General features: G+C 41.2%; 2 protein-coding genes across 2 annotated transcripts; one reads left to right on the forward strand and one right to left on the reverse strand.

The window, feature by feature from the left end:
* Positions 1 to 1,833: 1,833 nt before the first annotated feature.
* CLRN2 (clarin 2) lies at positions 1,834 to 6,912 on the reverse strand (the record flags this gene model as incomplete). The annotated part of the gene is made up of 3 exons (XM_082051347.1): positions 1,834 to 2,099; positions 2,513 to 2,692; positions 6,660 to 6,912. 3 exons carry the CDS (start codon positions 6,910 to 6,912, stop codon positions 1,834 to 1,836), a joined length of 699 nt encoding a protein of 232 aa, XP_081907473.1.
* Positions 6,913 to 8,050: 1,138 nt separating this feature from the next.
* On the forward strand, positions 8,051 to 19,411 carry QDPR (quinoid dihydropteridine reductase). Its single transcript, XM_082050433.1, has 7 exons — positions 8,051 to 8,191; positions 8,281 to 8,373; positions 9,791 to 9,887; positions 11,485 to 11,625; positions 13,957 to 14,065; positions 16,498 to 16,581; positions 18,522 to 19,411. Exons 1-7 carry the CDS (start codon positions 8,105 to 8,107, stop codon positions 18,625 to 18,627), a joined length of 717 nt encoding a protein of 238 aa, XP_081906559.1. The 5' UTR covers positions 8,051 to 8,104; the 3' UTR covers positions 18,628 to 19,411.
* The last annotated feature ends 3,312 nt before the right edge of the window (positions 19,412 to 22,723 follow it).

Here is a 22,723-nt window from a genome sequence, read left to right on the forward strand (position 1 = left end):
AATTGTACATCTTAACTATGTGTGATTGCATTTAACCTTTTCCTTCTAGACAGAATTTCCCAGGGCAAATATTCTATGCGTTGTCACATAGATGTGTCTTAGCAGTGCTTAAACTGAGACAACCTGTGCAACTGAAAACTTAGTTTAGCCTTATATCTGTTTTGTTCATTTTAATTCATGCATGGTAATACTTCTGTTCACTCTAAAGGGAACTGAAAATACTCTTTTCTCACAATTCACGAAACAGTCATTGGGTGATAATGTTGTTTGATTATTCAACCCATGTAACTACAGTATCCCACAGTAATACCTCATACATCTGCTGTGAGAAATCTTTGGGGCCTAATACTGCAGAGTATGCATCATTGTTGAATAGATTCAAAGAAGAAATTCAAAAGCTGATCAGCCCAGCTATCCCTCTTTATTTGTACAGTGTACTCTAATGGTTCTTTCAGGGCTACTGTGATCTATCCAGGATTCCAGTCCAACAAGTCTTTAATTTTCTCCTTACCTAAGTAGTCCCATCGCTCTTGCTCAATACCAATTTTTGGGTGAAATTTGGGGGGCACTGAGAAGTTCATAAGCAGTATGAAAAATGTGTTGTAATACATGCCTACTAGTACTACTGAAAAGCATTTCTGAAGCAATTGGTCTATACAGAAGATTTTAAAATCTGCTTCTTTTTCCCTTCCTAAAGAGAATTATATTTAGTAAAAGCTAAGTTACGTGTTACAGTATAATTCTTTCTGTACAAGATCTACTTCTAAATTATATGTTCATAGAACAAATACAAATGGCAAATATTTCATTTTCTACTTGTGTAATTATACTGCAGTTCAAGGTCTTCTGCTTCAGAGACACTCAGAATTTTCTGGGAGGTGCAGGTGGTGGTACCACAGAGGCCTCTGTGGATGGTTTTCCGGGCAGTTCTGTGCAGTTACCATCTAAGGCACTTTCACAGGCTGGGCTGGTTCGCTGCCTGTCCATGTACTGGGTATCGCACCATCCTTTTAACCATTTTTATTCATTTTAATACTGTTTCATCATACATCACTTGATTTTACTTGATTTACTTTATTTCAGATAGACATAAGAATTGACAGGGTTCTGAAGACAATTAATCTGTCATTATTATTTTCCAGGTTATCTAAAAGCACTATTACTTACATTCTGTTTCCTTTACTTCCAGAAACTGCAATGAAACCTTCACATTGCAGCTAATAATTTTTTTTTTCATAGCCTACTAGCATCCCACAAACTTTACTTTTCTCAATTCTTTACTTTGTGGGGTTTAATAATTTCTGTTTTAAATACATTTTACACTTACTTAGCCTGTGCTTCCCCTTAACTTTAGCCTCACAGATTATGTTTTCTTTCTCAATGCAGTATAACATCATCAAACATATCTTATATGGCCCTCTCAACATTTTCCAGATAATTCTGTGAAGGTAATGGGTAAACCATTATTTCTGTTTTGAAATAACCTTATGATATCAAAGATTTGTGATGTACATGTTTTATTTCTAAGCAAAGAAGACACTTGGTGTTGATGAAATCGTGTTTCAACTTTGTTTTCTAAATTATCTCAAAATACAAATTTTCTAAACACTGCCAACAGCGTCTGTTCACTGCAGATATTGGTCACTTTTGAGAATAATTATATTTGTAGCATTGGTTTTTCCCACTTTCCCACATATGTTAATTGCTGGTATTGTAGACTGACATCTTTACTCATGTTTATATCAAAATCATCCATCCAAATCAAAAGCTGAAGAGCCAAGAAGCTGCTTCTATCATGACAGTTCACTGGCCAAAGTGATTTTGTGTAGATTGTTAGTACATGATATCTTCTGCTGTAACATTTGCTTCCTCTGTTTTAGTCTTAATTTTAGGGAAATTAATCCCACTAATGGCTATTAGCAGCAAATTTACTGCATGTGTTGTGGCACTTGCCACACAAAGCCAAAAACAGTCTTCAAACCGTTCTTCTAGGATAACAAATTGAAAGACATTTTCCCGAAAATTGGCAATTCTTTCTGTGAGGTGATGAAGTTTCACAGCAGCCATAAAGCTTGTGACTGCAAGTGCTATAAATCCACCTGCAACACAAGGAAAGAAGTATTCACCATTGTTGTCAAAACAAGACATTTTTTGGTTGTGCCTTAGAAGGCTTATTAAATACAACATTATACAGACTTAGGCATGGCTTAAACACCTTAAAAATGCTTAGTCTTTATTGTATGGCCAAACATCATACCAGTACTTGTAATAAAGTAATTTTATCAGTGATATAGAGCCTATAGGCTGGCTTTCACAGCTCCTGTGAGAAGTTGAGACTAGACACAATAAGCTGAGATGCCACCTGATAGTTCTGCTTTGATAGATGAGAATTTACCACTAACTTCATTTTATTCACAAGTATTTAAGTTGAGATATTTAGTAAGTCAAGAGAAGGAACTTTGAACATTTTGTATGCATGGGACTGGTGTAAAATATGTGTAAATGGTTTTACCTGCAAGGAAGTTCCAAAGGCATACTCCTGCTGGACCTTTAATAGCCCGGTAAGGAACTTTTATTGCGTTAAGTATGCAGAATCCAAAACTGACCAGAGAAAAGCAAACGGCCACACAGAGGAACATTATAATCATCATATGCAGGCCTGTATTCAGTTTTTTCACCATGTGTGGGAAAACTGGCAAGAAAAAAAATCATCTATTCAGTGTGTATTTTTTCTTGACAACAGTAAACATCATGCTGTGCTGGTGCTATAAACCTCAATTACACTTAAACAAGACTATTCTTTACAGAGGTCATCAGTTCAGGTAGTTACATCTTAGTTCATGATTTGTCACTACATCAGACAAAACAGGTATTTTCTACTAGAGGAACAGTCCTTTACACAGGGTCTGTAAATAAGGATTCAGACTTAAATCCTGTTTTATTCATCAGGTTGTGTTAATGTCTTTATCTCTGCTGTTGCATCATCTGCTGCATTCTTTTCTATCTTTTTTCACCTCTGCTCTCCATCCCAAACTCCTTTTCTTGTGCTTCCCATTCCTGTCCCATACCCTTAATCTCATCCCTTTGAAGTCTGATAGTTCCTTGCTGTCTAAAATAGTTATCACTCCTTTCTGTTCTTATTTTCTCTTGTTACTCTTCTTTCTCTCCCTCCCTTTAATACTGGCTCCAGCAAGATCTCTGATTTCATGCTTCCTAATCCCACAGGTTTCCACTTTCAGATTCCCTTCTTGGTCTCTCATCTAGTGTTTATGCCCCTTTATGCTCTTCTGTGTATCTGGCAGCGTTTTCTTACCTCTGTAGGAAGCTTGTGAAATATTGCAGTTGGTGGGCTTTAGGTGAAGTGCTCACAGGTTTTGCTGTAGGCATGAGCTCACTCAGCAGCCTGTTGCTCACCTGTCTCTAAAGAATGGGACCTGTCTTGCTTTTGTCCTCACAGACAGAGGTACTCCGTTGGAGGGCCAAACTGGCAAGGAGCAGGGAAGTGTGGAGCACCTGAGTATTCAGTTTATCCTGCAGCCCTTTAGTAACAATTAGAGAAATCTAAGCACGGAATTGTAGGTGAAATGCTGACTGACATGAAAGAGAGAAGCTGATCGAGAAGAACCCGAAAATATAAGCTGATCAAGAAGAGCCCTTCAGGTAACAGCACTGCACACTCATACATGTTTTGAAGAACTAACTGGCTAATTAATAAAAAGTTACTAAAAGAAAGTATGCTATGTTATATTATAAACAAATAAATGGATTGCTTCCTGTGTTGTATAACTGAAAAAAATCCAAACAAGCCACATAAAACATAGGCAGCAATAATTGGTACATGTCACAGCGAATATCAGGTGTACAATTCGGTCATCATGACATGACAGAATTCTAGTAGATTAAGGAGAAAACTTCATACTGTACAAATTCTATGCAAAAATTAATTATTTGACAGTTCTACCTTTTCAGTAGCTTGTTCTGGGACTGTAGTTGGGTGTGGTATACATGGAGGAGACTCCAACAAGAAGAAAGGAGGGAAGTAAATGAGAATCAGCAGTACATACAAGCCATGGGAAGCCAGAAACTAGCTTGCTTTCTTAACTGGCTGAAGGGCAGAACTCAGAGGGTTGTAATGAATGGGGCTGTATCTGGCTGGCATGCAGTCACCAGCAATGTTCCTTGCGGTTCAGTTCTAGGGCCAATCCTGTTCAATGTATTTATCAATGATCTGGATGCAAGCGTCAAATGCACCATTAGCAAGTCTGCTGATGATACCAAACTGGGAGGTGCTGTTGACGCTCTTGAGGGACCAGAAGCCTTGCAGAGGGACCTAGATAGATTGGAGCACTGGGCAATGATTAATGGGATGAAATGTAACAAGTCCAAATGCTGGATTCTGCACTTAGGACAGAGCACTGCTGGGCGCAAATACAGATTGGGAGAGGAGTGGCTGGAGAGCAGCCCTGCAGAAAGGGATCTGGGGTGCTGGTGGGCAGCAGCTCCATAGGAGCCAGCAGTGTGTGCTCTGGCAGCCAACGGGGCAAACCCCATCCAACAATTGAAGAAGGATGTTCAGGTAGTCAACTGTGTCCAAAGGAGGGCAACAAAGCTGATGAAGCTCCTGTGAGGAGCAGCTGAGGACTGGGGCTTGTCTATTTGGAGAAAATGAGGCTGAGTGGTGACCTCATTGCTCTCTACAACTTCCTGAGGAGGGGATGTGGAGAGAGAGGTGCTGATCTCCCTGCTATCCAGTGATAGAACGTGTGGCGCAGCTGGACCAGAGGAGGTTTAGACTGGACATGAGGAAGCATTTTTTTGCCAAGAGGGTGGTCAAACACTCATACAGGCTTCCTAGAGAGGTGTTCATAGCCCCAAACCTGTCCGTGTTTAAGAGGATTTGGGCAATGCCCTTAATCACATATTTAACTTTTGCTCAGCCCTCAGTTGGTCAGGCAGTTGGACTAGAATATCGTTGTAGGTCCCTTCCAACTAAAACAGCATGTTCTATTCTAAAATAAGTGGTAGTGTAACAACAAGGCACATGAAATTTAATTTGCTTACAAACGAGCAGAGTTTATAGGATGGTTGTAAACATTCTCTTGCCTCTTTGCTGAGGCTGTCAGCCAAGTCCCAGAGACATGACCAGTGAGCCTGGCTTAGTACACAGAACTCAGGAAGGATATTGCCAGGGAGGTTCCTGACACATTCCAGCTGTGTTTGCTATGCACAGGCAAAATGCCTGGCTTCCCCAGCTGGTTCTTAGGGCTTGATGCAGTTGTCAAAACATAAGCATCTTACGGCAATTTAGATGCCCTAAGACTACCATAACAACCACATGGGTGTAACATACATGCCACACTATGTATGGGACACATCCAGAGGCCAGGTGGTGCACCCTGAGGAGCCTAAAGTGGCACTGGACAACCATTATAGCAAGTGAATCATGCTGCCACTGTCCCAGTTAAAAAGGAGTGTGCCAGCTGGAAGCCTACTCTAGTGAATGTTAATGCGCTGAAAGGCCATGCACTAGTAACTATATATTATTGCAATTTGGAATTCCAGAGCATCAGAGCTACTGCAGCACTGCAGCGTATGAGGTGCTAGCTTTTCTGTCTTGCTCTGTGCTGCCTGTGTAGTCCATTTGTGCTAACACATTCCCCAAGAAAAGTCTCCCATGTCTTGATCCTCAGTAAGTTCAGAATGCTTGGAGATTAAGGAGGACAATCAAAGCAAAAAAAGTCCGACCCAGAACCCCCAGAAGTCCTACTGACTGTTGTGCAAAAGTATTTAACAGCTTTGTATACTATCATTATACCATTTTGAAACTAATATTGTGAAACTATCAAACCTGACAGAGCTATTAAAATATTTAAAAGGGAAAATCTCTGGGACACTTGTTTACCTAAATGCATGGTTGTGCCCACTGCACTTAATGACCCAATTTTGCCGTTCTAACAGGGAGAATTCTTACTAGCTTCAGCAAGAGCTTTTTATTGCCGCCTTGCCTGAAACCTTGACAGTTTATCTAAGGAGTATAGGATCATGTCCTGCAAATATTTATTGATGCAGTTTCTACATCTTTTAAGAGTTCTGCATTTTTTGTCTCTCCAAAGTTACCAGAAAGGAAGGTAAAAAATTCTTCAACATGTTAATAAAGCTAGAAGCGTCTGCTATGGCAGACATCTGCATTAGGATGGCTAGAGAAATACAGAAATATGGCCAGCTAAATAAATCTCTGCTGCCTAAAGGAAAAAAAAAAAGTGAGGAGTTTGACAGAGAAGGCAAGGACAGAGATCGCAGAGCAACACTTGGCATGGGAAAGAGTCAGCTCAGGGGAAAGTGTGATTTACAGGGTCATCTCCAAATGACTTTCACTCCCTTCACAAGACTCAAAGGAAAGCCTCAATCTAGCCTGACAGATTTTTGTCACCTCTTGATTCCAGGATCATAGAACATAACTGGAAGAAAAAAGCTAGCCTGAAATGGTAGAGATTTTACATTCACACTCTGATCCCAAACCATAAAGATCACAAGTCAGCCACAAATATAAATTTAATAATAATCATTCACATTCTATAAGTTCTGTAAACAAAAAGAATATAGTGCTTTTAAAGTTGAACTAGACATAAGACTAAAGATCCAAGCAAAATTTTACTTACTTGTGAATTTGGAACGCCTCCCGCCCAACCCACACTGACGGATTTTGCCACCCCGAAAGAGTCCGTAGTGAATTTCTCCAATGAACTTGACCAGTTCTGGATCTGTGGCATTGACCAAATCAGCTCCTGTTTTGCAAAGGATCTTTCCAGTCATCCACCTCGGGGTCCCCATTGCAACAACAATCAAGATAAAAGATGCAAAACTTATTAGAGAAGCCAAGGCAAATAAGGTCTTTTTAAAACAGCCAGGCATCTTACTGGTTTCAAGGAGTCATCTCCAAGGCCTCTCCGCAGCAATCAGGCATGGTTCCCATTTTTTTGCATGTTCCAGTATCCACAAATGAATAGCAAGCATTTCGAAATACATATTGTATTTTGAAGCTCCAGAAATTAATCTGCACGGTTAAAAATCAAGTCCAGAAATATATTTTGCTGCGACAGCATCCTGAAATGGTTGCAAGTAGCAGCTTCATTACACTGTAGTGTGGTGATGCTTGTTTCTGCAGAAAGTAATCCTATATCTATTGCCTGACTAATGTTTCATTGGAGGTTTAATTGTCCTGCTCAAATGACATCAAGTTCCTTACTGTAACAGCATGGGAAGAAAATTTGGAGCAGAATAAATTTTTTTTTTTTAGACTATTGAAAACGTGGGTAAATAGCTGTGTGCAAGGTACAAAGCATTAAAAACACGGAATTTGCATCAGGATTCTGCCGGCGTCTGAGCCGCTTTCTATCGGCGCCTGCTCCCACCGGCCTCTGAATGTCACCGCTGCCAGCACCGGCCCTGCGCCTCGGGGCCCTTCCGTCCCTGAGCCTGGGGACTAAGGGACAAAAACGATGCGTCACGGTGCCGAGATGTCACGAATCCTGCAGGTACACCGGGCTGCACGCAGCCCCTTGCAGCCCAAGCGCTCAGGGACGTAATCCAATCTACAGGTGCGATCCGGCAGCGCTAAAGAAAACCTCACGTAATTGCTTGCGGTTCTATGGTTACTGTTACTCAAGACCTGCAGGCATCTGTATAACCACTAATTAATTAACCCCGGCAGTGTTCCCGGGTGGCAGGGCGCCGTGCAGCCGCTTTTGCCCGCAGCAGGCACAGTGGGCGCCCGCCCGCCCAGCACCGGCACATCGCCGCCGGCTTTCGCTCCGAGCCAGCCCAGGCGCTGGGGGCCCGGGGGAGCTGCGGGCGGGGGATTTCCTGAGGTAAAAGTCTCGCGGCGGCACCACCTGAGCCCTCGGGGCCAGGCTGGGACTGGGCAGAGGCACCGGGACTCTTCCTCCCGGGTAGGCAGCGGCAGGACCCGCCTTTCCCCCGGCTCCCGCCACCTCCGGCCGGGCGCGCCCGCCCCTCGGCCGCCCCTCCCGGCGGGCAGCCCGCATGCGCAGGCCGGGCGGCGAAGGCAGACGGCGCTAGAACCGGAGTGGGGCAGGCAGCGGGCATGGCGGCGGCGGGCAGGGTGCTGGTGTACGGGGGCAGAGGGGCGCTGGGTTCTCATTGCGTGCGGTACTTCAAGGCCAAGAACTGGGTAAGCGCTGGGCCGGGGGGTGGCGAGGCGGGGAGCCCCGCCGGGCGGGAGAGCGGGCCGGTAACGCGCCGTTCCTCTCGCCCCGGCAGTGGGTGGCCAGCATCGACCTGGCGGAGAACGAGGACGCCAATGCCAGCGTGGTGGTGGGGGCGACCGACTCCTTCCCCGAGCAGGCCGAGCAGGTGGGTCCGCGCCGGGGACTCCTGGGCCGGCCCTGCGCGTTGGTGCTGCGGCAGCGGTGCGTTCAGCCTCGCTCCTCCGGGTGTGCCTCCGGTCGGCCGCCGCTGTGGCAGCGGCGGTGGGGCGGGCGGCTGTGGGGAATGGGTCCGTCAGCCGGCGAGAAGCCGCTGGTGTGGGGATGGGGAGCCTGGCCGGGTCGGCCGTGCTGCCAGAACTGTGGCCCCGGAGATCCCAGCTCCTGCTCATTGCTTCTTTTTATCATTTCCTTTTAACTGCATGCGGTCATGAGTATGTAGAAGGAGCTTGATCTGGGGTTTTGGAAGTTCAGCAAATAAAGCAGTTTTGCATTATTTTTTTCTTGGTGATGTGAAGAGTCACAGACTGAATCAGATGAGTGTAATGAAGATGAATTAGAGCACCTTAAAATGCAACACCGGTTTCTAGTGTCTTAACTGTTAAATGTGTTGTGTGTGCGTAGCTGGTATACTCAGAGCACGCCAGCCCTAAACCCCGGTGGGATCCCTAGAGAATGCACTGGTTTCTGCAAAGGTGCACATGGGAGAATCCAACCTAGCCAAAAACTGGTTTGCTTTATTCTCAGGAGATAGGATTTATTTTATTAATTTTAACTTTTGAACCTATTTCTGTTATTGATAAACTGAATCATCAGCCAACATGTTTTCTTTATATCTACACAACTCTTAAGGCTCTTAAAGAGTAATGTAGAATATTTACAATGTATTTTTCAATGCTGAACCTTTGTGAAAACCAGTGGATTTTTTTTTTCTTTTGTTGGATTGCTTGCTTTTCACTTTGGCAGAGAAAATTCATAGCAAACAAATTCATTACCAGCTCTGAAGTCTTTATTTGAAAAAGAAACTGGATACCTAAAAGTATACCAGCTCAAATTTAGGGTCCAGACTTGAACTGATGGTTGTGGTCTAGATAGAAGCAATAAGAAGGCTAATCTTTAGTTTTTCATTTCTTGTGGCAAAGTGGCACTTTCAAAAGTGGCACCATTAGTCCTGGTCAAACCCAGAGTTTCATTCCCCATATTAAACAGCACCATACCCAGAGAAGAACCTGTCAAAAAGTAAGTAATAAATAATAAAAATTTTTGTTAATTACTTAAGGGTCAGATCTTTCAGTCCTGCACAAATCAGTTATTTCCGGTGATATCACACACTGTAAGATCTGACTTGAATCAGTCTGACTTTCTTTTGTAGTTGTCTTTCAACACAATTTTGGTTTGAGTTCATAGATCATAAATGTTAATTTTCTGCAACTGTTCACATTGCTGTGTGTTGTGTTACTCGGCTACATAACTGGAAAAAAAGTAACTTTAAGGCAGTCTTGATATTTACTCCTTTACCTTATCAGTCCGGTGTTTTCAGTATGTTTTTGTTCTATGTGTTGAAGGTGACAACAGAGGTTGGAAAACTTCTTGGTGAAGAAAAGGTGGATGCAATCTTGTGTGTAGCAGGAGGATGGGCTGGAGGCAGCGCCAAAGCTAAATGTAAGCCTTTGGTACATGCATGCCACTGAACACATGAAAGAAATCTGAGAGGAATCCTTAAATATCATGGTAATAATGATACTTGACATCGATGTTCATCCTGAGTCCAGAAGAGGATGTGAGCATAGAAGTACAAAATAGCTGAGTCACAGTGCTTCTTAGTGCTTCTCTGAATTTTTGCTGTCTTAAATTTGCACAGCGCTTAGTATTCTCAATCATACTTTTTGGTGCACCAGTTATCATCAGAAAAATGTCACTGTGCATTTTGAAGGAGTACAGCAGTATTATCCATGAACTAACTTTTGCCAAGGTTACCTGCGTTAGGCAAGTTATGTAAGACTGTGGCTGGGTAGAAACTTCGATGCTGTTTTCTAATTCATTGTGTTATAAAACTTTGGTTGCCTTTTGCAGTTCTCTGAGCTGTTACTGTGCAATACAGTATTGGAAGGAGCTGTTTAATGATCTGAGATCATGCTTCAGCAAAAGCCTTCAGTTTAAAAAAAAAGCTTTTAAACATATAATATTCAGAATGAAATTTTATACTTTACCTACTACTGTAGAGATACAAGGAAAAAAAAAAGCTGAAGTAAGTATGGCAAATGTGTCCTTTTCTTTTCCCCTTCAAGTTTGAGTATTACAGGCGAAGATTTACTTTTAAAGAGAGATAATATGAAAAGGCATACACACACCACAGTTGCATTACATTAGATTGTTGTAAGCATGCACCATATTTTAAATAAGGTGGTTTATCATAACCATGATTTGTAGTAATGTTATTGGTAGGGTGGCAGGATATCTTGGGATAGGTGGTTGGCTTATGTCGCAAAGTTACTTATGCTTATTCTGTATTGTGTCATGGAAACGGTTCTTTCTGAATACTAAAATCTTTGACATGGCTAGTTATTGTTTTTCTTCTTTTCCCATGCAGATATTGATGATATAAAACACTGATGAGAATTCAGATTTTGCCCCTGGTAGGCTGCCTTACCAGACTTTGCACTCCAGTACGCAGGGACACTGGAGTGCATGCTTAGTACAGTGCAGGTGCATGCATCCTTGATATTTCGTATCAGCATGACACTGTCAGACAGAGTGTTTCTTTATTTATGAAGTAATCTGGTGATAAGATATTTTTTGTTCCACTCCTTTATCTCTTGGAGTCTTCTGTCCACGTACTAAAGGAGCATAGCTCTTTTGCAGCCAGTGAGGAAGTTCTGAAAAAAGACAGATCATGCTACTACAAGGTGAGATGAGGCTAAGGTGAGAGTTTTGGGATCGTTGATGTAGATCAAAGCAACCCTACAGGAGTTTAAAGTATTTGGAGATCTTTGAACCTTTAATGGAGAGATAATGGCACTATTTTTTATTTCGAGTAGTGAGAAAGCAGATTATGGCCTAGAATATATGCTGTAGAGCTGGGGGTGCAGAGCTCAAAGAGAAGGGAGATAGAAAAGACATAAATTGATACTTTACCCAATGTGGAGATAGAAAACGGTAAAATGCATGTTTTCATAGTCCTGTTGCACTCTGTGTGACAGTAAGGAAATTAGAAGTCTTCTATCTTTTAGTTAATTTCACTGATTCTTTTCCTAATCAGCTTTATACAGAAACTGTGATCTGATGTGGAAGCAGAGCGTTTGGACATCGACTATCTCCAGTCACTTAGCCACGAAACATCTGAAAGAAGGTGGCCTCTTGACTTTGACAGGAGCTCAAGCTGCTTTATCTGGAACCCCAGGTAAAATGCAACACATGATAACTGCTGGGACATCTTTTAGTCTGAGAGTTCCTGTTTGTGAAGCAACAGTTTAATTCCCCAGTTTCTTGACATCTAGTACAAATGGAAAATTGCTGCTAAAACACTTACAGAAAGTGTAATTTTATGGGTAGCAACACTGCATCTCTTAAAACTGCAGTCCAAACAGATACATTCAGTATTTAAATAATATTTGACATGCATTGGTGAAAGGGACTTGGCTAATATATTATACAGTAAAAAGTGTTCACAAAATAACGAAGAAAGAAGCACACAGCAAGCTATAAGTACAGTGCTTAAGGAAGTTAAATCTATTTGTGTTCTAAAAAGGCAGAGTCCTTAATTGCCTATTTTTTCCACTGGTGATGAATCAGCTAATTCTGATGAATGTGCCTGTCCTCTTCATGTTCTGATTCCAGTCTACCTTTGCTTCAGGCATAGATAAGTTTGTTGACCTTGGCTTTGCCTTCAACTAGCTATTTAATACAAACTTTGTTGAGTTTTTTCATCTTGCTCCTTACCATATTGGTCTGCATGGAAGAAGAAATCTGGGAGCAATTTAAAATTAACAACAAAAAAAAAAGGCACCAACACACATGCCCACAGGCAGGGAGAGGAAAGGGTTTGAGACAAATGCTCTTTATTTCACATTCTTGTATTAGTGTGACTTCAACAGTATTTTGATGAGACACAGATACTAAAATTTTAAAATGTTATAAAATTTATGAGTGTTCCTGAAAGCTGTGTCTAAAACTGTTCAGGAGAAGTATGCTATATTTTCTAGTTAATGATTTATCTTCTGTGACCACAGCTGCATCTAGCATAGTCTGAAGATAAAAGGCTTATTTCATGAGAATAAGCAGATAAATAATTTACTGTGTACTACTGACTGACCATATACAAATGAAAAAATGTGAACTCTGGCAAACTTTCATGGTTTTTGTTTGAATGTTTTTGGGAGGTAGGGACCACCACACAGGAACTGAAGCGATTTGCTTTCATGTTTTGAACTAGCTGGTTTCAAAGACTCTGGATTTTTCTGAAAAACACAGCAGTGCTTTGGGCAAACACATGCAACTTATTAACATCAGGAAGAATTGGGAAAGAGTTGTTACTCAACTTTAGCAAATATAACTTGTTACGCTTGTTAGTACCAGCCATTATGGAAGGAACCATCTTTTTCTTGTTTGCTCTTAGTGTGGTTTTTTCTTTGCCTGTGCAAAAATGTTGACTCACATAATGGAAATTGAATAATACCGAAAATTTAATAAAAAAATTACAGAAATAGTCTGACAGTGGCTAAGAAATGTAGAAGCATGAGAAGGTTTAAGAAGACTTGGAATGTTTGGTTTCAACAAGAGGGGAATATGATAGAGATGCAACTATTTTTATTGTAAGAATGAAATATGTTAGCTACTGCTTAATGAGTTTCCTCCACGTAAAAACAGATGTTATTTAACATAATGGAAGCACTTCTGCAATGCAAAATTACCTTTGTAACTTTGGTAGAATATACTTCCTCAGAAACATTGAAAAGGAGTTGTGTAGTTATATAGATGGGTAGAAAGGCTTCCAGTTGTAGTAGACAAAATACATTTATTTTTTTCTTATGTGTTTAACCTGTGTCTATACTGCTTGGCAGATGCATACCATGAGACATCTCAGACCTGTAGCACCCTGATTGTCTTCATCTTGTACCTGACCAGTATGCCTTCTGCTCTCATTCCTGTTGGTCTTACACTGCTAAATACTGCCTGCCTAGAAAGCAATAGCGTTTATGAAGAAGTTTTACCTGCAGTTCATTTAGTAATTTTCTACCATAAGGGTTTTTTTTGTAGTTTTCTCCAAATGGCCTGTCAGACTTGGGATGCTGGCCAAGTGAATTACAGTTCTGGAGAGAAGTGGGTCCAAACCTGCAAATACCTCAGGCATATTCAAATTAGTGGATGATTGCCTTATTAAAATCTGTGAGCATCCTCACGCTTGCTCCATTAGATTTGTGGCGTTAGTCACCCATCCTTCAGGATACATTTAGGTACATTAACTAGATGTACTGGATAAGCTGCTTATTTCTGTTGTTCTAAGTAAACAGAGTTCTGTGATAGTTCCTGGGTGTCTAGTAAGAGCTTTTTTTTTTTGCTTTTTTTTTTCTAGTATGTATGTTTTGATAGGTTTTAAAAGTCTGATTCTGTCCTGGCTGTGGTAAGTGGTCTTAAAGTAATATTAATCAAACAATCTGAGGTTCTGTTATACTGATGATGATAGTGAAAGCTGTTTTGATTGTGCTCTGATTTGCCTGTTTTTAATTATTAGGGATGATTGGCTATGGCATGGCCAAAGGAGCAGTGCATCAGCTTTGTCAGAGTTTAGCTGGTGCCAATAGTGGCTTGCCATCTGGTTCTGCTGCTGTTGCTGTTTTACCGTAAGTGGTTGCGTAGTTGCCTCTGCCTTTGTTGTTTTATTTAATTACTACTCTAACCTAGAGTTACACATATATGCTTGCAATGTCCTGTTCACAGTACACAAACAGCTTCTCAGCCTTACTTACAGTTTCATAGGGAAAGGAGGCACCTTGAACATATAAACACAACGATATACAAGTCACCTTAAAAATGATTATTTTCCTTTCCCTTACTGAACAGTAGTGGATGTTAAGATTAAAATTTTATTCACTTTTAGTCAGCTTAACCATAACTATGCATTAACATGTGATTTTTTTTTTTTGTTTTTTTTTTGGTATAGACAGAACGTTGAAAATGAGGTGAGCTATTCAGCACAGTGTTAGACTGTGTGATAATAGTAGAACAATGGATTACTTGATAAGTTTTGACTTGGTTAAAGATGCTTCTTCATAAAGTGCTGCATATCAGTAAAATTAGGTCACTGAGGATCTGTGAGAAAAAGTTTAGCTTGTATTTGCTTGTCACAGCTTTCTTTTTTATGAGGAAAACTAGTAAAAAGTGGATGGCCTAGTAGGTCTTTAGGTCTTTATTACGTCTAAATTTATCAGTTCTGCTGCTAAAATTTAGAATTATTTTCCTTGCCACATCTGTATCTAGTTCAAGACCCAAAACTTAAGACTAAAGAATTCTGTAAAGGGATTTGGAACACCACCTGAATTCTTCCTGCTTTGTTTTTCTCATATACACACTCTCATGCACACTTCTGCAGGTCAGAGAGCAGTGGCATTAAAAGTGTTTGGAAACTTAACACCACCTTCTACAGAGCTTTACAGACAGATACCGAGATCACTGGACTTTTGGGCATTCTGCACTTGGATAGTTCTCAAGCAAAGCTCAGTTAATTTTTGAGAGGGTAGTTGTACCTTGTATTGTCAGCTGTATCTCAGTAAGGGGGTTGTGGAAAGTTCACACCTTAATATCTGTGTATATAGCAATGTGGTGGGTTGACCCTGGCTGGATGCCAGGTGCCCACCAAAGCTGCTGTCACTTTCCTCCCCAGCTGGACAGGGGAGAGAAAATATAATGAAAAGCTCATGGGTAAGGATAAGGACAAGGAGAGATCACTTGGCAGTTACCATCACGGACAAAACAGACCTGGCTTGGCGAAACTAATTTAATTTCTTACCAATCAAATCAGAATAAGATAAGAAGAAATAAAACCAAGTCTTAAAACACCTTCTCCCCACCTCCACTCCTCCCTTTTTCCTGTGCTCATCTTCACTCCTGATTTTTCCACCTCCTTCTCCCAAGCAGTGCAGAGGGACAGGACATGGAGGTTGTGGTCTGTTCATCTCACATCATCTGTACCGCTTTGATCTTTTGAGGTCCCTTCCAATCCATAACATTCTGTGATTCTGTGATTCCCCTTCACGGGGAGGAGTCATCACACTCTTGCTCCACCTTGGGGTCCCTCCCAGAGGAGACAGTTCTCCACAAACTTCTCCAACATGGGTCCTTCCCGCAGGCTGCAGTTCTTCACAAGCTGCTCCAGCGTGAGTTCTCCACAGGGTCACAGCTTCCTTTGGGAACATCCACCTGCTCCAGTGTGGGGCCTTTCCTGGGCTGCAGGTGGACCTCTCCTCCACCGTGGACCTCCATGGGCTGCAGGGGGACAACCTGCCTCACCACAGGCTGGAGGGGAGCCTCTGCTCTGGCACCTGGAGCACCTCCTGCTCCTCCTCTTCCACTGACCTTGCTGTCTGCAGAGTTGTTTCTCTCACATATTCTCACTCCTGTCTTCTGATTGCTGCAGGTTGTTATGCAGGTTTTCTTCCCCTGCTTCTTAACTGTGTTATCCCATAGGTGCTACCACCATCACTGATGGGCTCAGCCTTGGCCAGCAGTGGCCCTGTCTTGGAGCTGGCTGGCACTGGTTCTATTGGACATGGGGGAAGCTTCTAACAGCTTCTCACAGAAGCCACCCCTGCAGCCCCCTGCTACCAAAACCTTGCCATGCAACCCCAATACAAGTGTAAATATATATCATCAAAGTAAAAACTTTGTTTGTGCATTTAACCTCTGCATTTGCAGCTGGCGTGAGGCTATTTGAAAGCATGGATTTGGTGCACGTGTGCCATGCAGTACGTGTGAACAAACATTTTACTGCCATTCCTTGTCTGCATGAGAGAGATGGGAAGGGAGCTGTGGGCTGAGTGATTGTCCTAATGGGCTGGATGTCATCAGCAAGTCAGGAGGGTGAGGGGTTACAGGTTGGAGCCTTTGATATACACTGAAACTGATGGCTGTGTGTTGTTAACAAATGTAGAGGATGCAAGGAAAATCCATACCACATGGTATAAAAGTTGAGCATATGGTACAGCAAAGACTAGAAGCAGGTGGTGCTATCAGAAACATGATATGTAAATAAAAAGCTTATCTTTTTTAATCACAGGGTTACCTTAGATACACCAGCAAACAGGAAATCAATGCCTGACGCAGATTTCAGCTCCTGGACGCCCTTAGAATTCATTGTTGAGTGAGTATCCGTGTGATAGCTAAGCAGTTCCTCACTGTCCTTCTTGCTCTGCTGCATCTCATTGCATGTTCTTTCTAAATAGCTGTCTTGGATTGGGTGTTTTTTTCCTCCATCACCCTGCTGTTGTCTCTGTTTCTAAATCACATTGGGTTTATTGCACAGGCTTCTTAACTGGAGAAAATTGGCCCAGCTCCATCAACTTCAGCATCTCTATACCAGTTATTCCAACAAGGGAGATAGCCTTAAGCAGTTGGAGGCCACAGAATCTCATAAAGCTTATAGATAAATTAAATTGCAGACAGCAGATGCAGGAGACAGTAGTCTGGTTTAAAGGTAAACTGCAAATAGGCATGTAAACTTTGGGATTCTTTTCTTTTAAACTTTTTACTGCCTAGCGTATGGTATGTTAGTTCAGTTCTCTCAGCTAGCAAATTTCCTGCTCTTTCTTAGAAAAATTTAGTACAGTTTGTTGTTTTTCCCCATCATTCACAAAGGCTTGTCCAGAATGAAACTGCAAAATGCTGAATTTTCAGCTGTGGCTTATTTAACAGCAGGCTGAGATTATAAGGCATACTGTTTCTAGTTCCTCTCAGAGAAGGTGAAGCGTAAGTGCTGCTTTCTGTGATATGATGAGGGGTAGCAGAGGCTGCAGAGCATGAGCTGTCAAAAGGAAACAAATAAGGACACAACTGTTGTCTTTCTGAGGAAAAACAAAGATGAATCTATGTTCATACATTGCAAAGGGCTTTGCTCTTACACGTTTAAAGTCTTTTGGAACTGACACTGAATTGGCTGATTGTTCAGAGTAGTTTAGTTTCCTTTTTATTTTATTTATTTTTTTTTAAGTTGGCTGTCAGAGTTGGAAATGGTTTTTGTTGCAAGAAGCCTATGCAGCTGTTTGATGTGGATCTTTAAAAGGGTCCCATCAATTGAATTTAGTTGACCTAAAATGTTAAAAAAACCTTTGTTATACTCCAGAGACTGCTTACCCAGACGTTGTGGTTTTATAAATCTGGTTTTTAATTTTAATTTTTAAGCATTTTTCCTTATGGGAGAATTTGATTGATTGGTTTGTTTTGTTTCTTGGGTTCTAATTCCGTAAACTTTAAATCCACCTTTGAAAACGGAAAATTTCACTGGCTGTGGAATAAAAACAGCCAGTGGTGTTAAGTGTTGGTAACATTGCGCCTTGGGAAGTATGCTGGAAATTTTTTCCCATATGGCGCTTGAATTTTTTGCCCTAGAAGTCATTGTGTCAGATTGCAGCACGTTGCAGTGTGGCAGTTGCTATGTCTGCAGTATAGGAAGGGTTGATGGACCTGAAGAACATGCTGCACTTTCTGTAATATATTTTAAGTAAGGATTTTGTATTACGTTTTGATAAGGAGTGTTCTGGTGTGCTACCTAGAATGAGTCCATCTTACTCCACATTAGTTTGCATGTCTTAAGGCTTCCTGTGCTTCTGCGAAGACCACTTTCACAGTTAAATACTTAAGTGTTACAGTGGCCTGTTGGCAGAGTAAGGGGTTTAGCAACTCACTTTTAGCCATAAATCCATGTTTCTGATAAATACTATGAAGGCAACTTAAGTAACCTCTCCTTTCTCTTTTCTTTTTTTTTTTTTTTTTTTTTTTAACTTGGAAAAAAAAACTTGCCACTTTGATGTTTTAGGTCCCTGGCTTTTTCTTTTGAGATGATCTGAAAATCTTGCGTGTGCTGTAAAGCCCTACAGATTTCTCTGGGCCTCTGTCTGGCTCTGAGGATCTGAATTCAGTGATTGCATTGCTAGTTTTCAATACACAGAGAAATCTCTAGAGAGGACAGTAGGAAAAGAAGGAAAGTAATAGGCTTTTATTTTATGCTTCTGGTCAATATACCTGATAGTAGCATTTATTTTTCTCCTCCTCCTCACTGTCTTTTATCCGTTTATTTTAAAACAGAACCTTTTATGACTGGATAACAGGAACGAATCGACCAAACTCGGGGAGTCTAATCCAGGTGATAACTAGAGGAGGAAAGACTGAACTAATTGCAGCGCATCTTTGATGTCAGTCACTTAACACAGTGGAACTTCAGCAAAGGAGAAGCTGTGGAAAATCTTGTTTGCCAATATAACTTGGATGGTCTTCTGTATCCAGGGATTGTACTTATGTCATTAATGGAACCACATTTCAAGTAACAAGATTTCAAGTAATATTTCTGTGCTGTCATTTGTGAGCTATCAGCATTTGTTTACTAACAAGTATCAAGTAATTGTCTCTAAATGAAAGTCACAGGCTTTAAAGCCTGTAGATATCCTAATTCTGAGCATTTCATGTCAACTTACCTGTTTTCTCTGAAGTGGTAATTGTGTTGAATTATGTCATGTAATCACATATATAATGGTTGGATTTTTTTAATTCTTGGTCAGTTAAGTGTTTCTGGCAACTTATTGTGAATCTTGCAGTAGTCTGTCTTTGCGATTATAAGGCTGCCTCTGCATCTTATGTTGGCTGTAACTACAGGAAACATTGCAGTCCTGTATCATGTCCTAGTCTCATAACATTTTTCTTGTGAATGTTCCACTTGAGTTTGTGGATCTATATAGAGATTACTCACTTGAGAAGAAGTTCCTAATTTGCCTTACAGTTTATAAGCTGCTATCAAGCCTACAATTGTAGGATAAAACAGTCATTCTGTCAAGTGATTAGTATATCTTTGCATTAGTTGTGATGGTTCTTTGCTTTTCCAAAAAGCAAAGTGCTGCAAAAAAGTACTAGAAAAAGCGTACACACATTTATATTTGAATATGGAACTTTTTGTGCTAAATAAATGTATATTGTTTTATGTACTGGGCTGTCTCTGTCACTGTAATCCAAATATCTGGATAATATTTAAATCAATTTAACTGAACTTGCTGTTCAGTTATGGCAAAGGACTTCATTTTTTACTTATTTCCTTCTGACTGTGCTGTGTAAAATACATTTCTGTGGTGGGGTTGCAGAAGAGCTACTCGCCCTGCCTAGAGGCAGCCCTTCAGCTGGAGCTAGGGTTCACTTTAATCCAGCTATCTGATGTGGAAGTACAGTTCGGTTGTAGACTGAAAGTATTACCTATTCTGAGCATAGGTGTACATGGAACCAGTCTTGTCAGGTTTTTTGGAACATCTTGAAAACAATTGAACACGCAAAGTTGTATGTATGTCCTCTCTTTGACTTTTTTTATTAATTTCAGGGCTGTGTGGGGGATGGATTTACCACCATCAGTCAGAGAATCTTTCCCCTCTTCCCACTATGCCTGTGTCAATTTTCTTCACATATGCCTGTGTCAATTTTAACATGGTCATATGGTTGCACGATTGCCTTTTTTTGGTATGACTATCAGTTTACTTGTTTTGTTTTGCTGGATGCGAAGGTGTAGAGAGGAATTTTTATGTCCTGTGAAACCAGTCGAGAACTGTCGATTCATGAAGCTGCTTTTGATTTTAAATGGAAGACTTGCAACCATAGTGTTTGACCAGCAATTTCTACAGGCTCAGAGTACAGACAAAAACTGCAGGGTGCTGATAAGGAATGAAACACAAAGGTGTTGCTCAATTAATCTGGAAAAGGGGAGAGCTAACATACAGTTTACATGATTTGGAGGTTTCCCTTTGCCAAGCTAGCTGAATTTCCAAGTTGCTTTCAAGTTGTGGTGTGTCTTTTTACAAACATCTATTGAATTGTGCCTCAGAAACTCCCTAAAGAGCAGATAAAACTCTTGAATTGTCAAGGGAGCACGGCTGGGATTCCAGATGTGCATTTCTACAGCAGTATAAGAGCACAGGGCCAAGGACCTTGCAGACTATGGCTTATGGATATTTTTGCAGAACTTGCTCTGGCAGAAGATACCAGAGCAATTGGGACTGAGATGAGCAGAGAATCTTTTATTTACTAGTGGCTTCAGGGGCTTTTCAGGCATTTTTGATAGATCATGGGAGTGTATGTGGACCCCAATGTTACTATTAATAACCTAGTGGAAAAGACAAATGGCTGGTGCTTGGTCATAGCAAATTGAATGTTGTGACTAGCTAACTCTGAGATTATACAGAAGGAAATGGAACCAGGTTTAAATTTTGGTAGAGAACAGAAGTTAAAAAAAAGATGGTGAGGTGCAATTCATGCATTTCAGAAGCTCGATGGATTCAGTCTTCTTCACTAGAAAGACCTGGTGGTCCTGGTAGGAAGACCTGAGGCAAATCTTTGGTTCTGACCTAGAAGCTTCAGGTGTGCCCTGCCTGTGTCAACTAGAGAGAGCCTTCAAAGCAGGGGAGCTGGCGAGAGGGTCACTAAGCTTGTGCATACCTGACCTGGTTAGTTGTCTCTTTCCACGTCATGTTGAGTGAATGCACCAGTGCCGGTCTTGCAGCAGGACAGATGTGTTAGGACAGTGTTGAACATGAAGCAGTGCCGCCAGTCTAACTGTGCGGCTGTACATGTGCAGCTGCAGGTCCAGTGCTGCTTCAGCGCCTCACGGGTCAGCTCTGCAGGTCCTGGCTGCTCTCACCAGCTAATTCAATGGAAGGCTACAGTTATTGTAAGACAGAGTAGCTGTATAAACCCATGAGATGGAAAAAATTCATGTTGAGTGGAATGTGAACGTAGTGACAGGAACATTGTCCTCAACTGAGCTTTCCTTCTTCCACTCGTGCTTGAAGGGGGAAGAATGGTAGAAAACATGACCAATTCCTCCGTTCCAAAAAAGGTGTCTATCCCAGTGTCCTCATTCAACTTGTGCCCACTGGGTATGGAGTGATAATATAGCTATTGGAAAAAACAATGTGTTGACTGTAGTAATGTAAGATTTGTGAAATATGCTGTCAAACAGTGAATAGTGTTAAAACATAATTGTGAATGGAAGACTGTTAACTGGATTATTAACTTTTTTTCAATTACAGGTATGGGTAGAAAGTTACGAAAATGACATTATTGAAGCTTGAGAATGAGAATGAAGGTGTTGGCAAGCATATGTCAAGCTTGCTGCTAGAGGTGAGAGATTTAACCTGGGGAGTTTGGAAAAGAGGTTTTCTGTGACAGTTTTATTCTGTGTCTCTACAAACTTTATTCCAGTTAAGTAACTGTCTAGGAAAAAAGGCCACCCTGACACTGCAAACGTGGGCTGCCTGGCTGCTTCAGTGTGCCTAGAGATCTGTTGGTGTTGCAATGAGGAGTAGAGATGTGGCCTGTGCGAGCTGCAGGGAGTTAATCCATACTAAACACACACTCCATACAGACACACACACAACTGCAGACTGAAGGTCTGTTGTGAAGATTTTCATAGAATGGTTTGGGTTGGAAGGGACCTTTGAAGGTCACTTAGTCCAACCACACTGCCATGGGCAGGGACAACATAGTGCCTCTTAGAGAAATACAAGACCTGATGAATTTCTTGAGAACCAACAACAACAATGTAATACTGTACAAGTAAGTAGTTTATCCTCTTTTAATTTAAGGAATGCTATATTTATTTATTTCTTATGTATATTAAGCAGATGAAGTTAACAATCTTTTCTTTAGGACTGAACAACTGGTGTCAGATTAAAAATTCACGTGCACGGAGCCAGTTTAGTAAAACACTTTTCTATATGACCTCCTTTCGAAGATGCAAGCTACTGTTTATTAGAGTTTGGTGAGGTCTGGGGAAAAGTAACACACAAATTGTGTCACACAGATCAGTTGTGCTTTTGCCCTCTAACCATTTGTGCTTGGCATTCTGTTTTTCACAGGAGTAACAGCCTCTCTCTTGTTAGAAAAGCGATGTTTCCAGATCAGAGCCGATGTGCCTTTGAAAACATCATGCAATTACATGGTGAATCCGTACGGGCATAGGTACGGTTACCCCAAACCCAAACAGGGGTGGCTGTCATGCATTGCATCAGATATAAACGTGCAGAGATGAGCTGTGGCTCTGTCAGAATGCCATGGCAGCAAGGACAGGTCTGCTCTGTATGAATTTAGAGAAAGCAGATTTTAATAAAGCACAAGTAAATATGAAAGACGCTTATACAGAATAATATCAGTAGTATCATTACAAATCCAAAGACTCTTGAACACTGGGCAAGAAGCTCTTTTCAACAATTTAAGCGCAAGTGGGTGAGAAACAGAGCTGCTCTTCAGACTGAGGC

Source organism: Streptopelia decaocto (genome assembly GCF_964273445.1).
Source record: "Streptopelia decaocto genome assembly, chromosome: 4".
In the NCBI taxonomy this organism is placed as follows: Eukaryota; Metazoa; Chordata; class Aves; order Columbiformes; family Columbidae; genus Streptopelia; species Streptopelia decaocto.

Bases quoted from the DNA above. Each gene is read 5' to 3' on its own strand.
- QDPR (XM_082050433.1), top strand. From the start codon at position 8,105: ATGGCGGCGGCGGGCAGGGTGCTGGTGTACGGGGGCAGAGGGGCGCTG. The intron at 8,374-9,790 runs GTGGGTCCGCGC...TATGTGTTGAAG, and splicing joins TCCCCGAGCAGGCCGAGCAG to GTGACAACAGAGGTTGGAAA. The intron at 11,626-13,956 runs GTAAAATGCAAC...TTTAATTATTAG, and splicing joins TGCTTTATCTGGAACCCCAG to GGATGATTGGCTATGGCATG.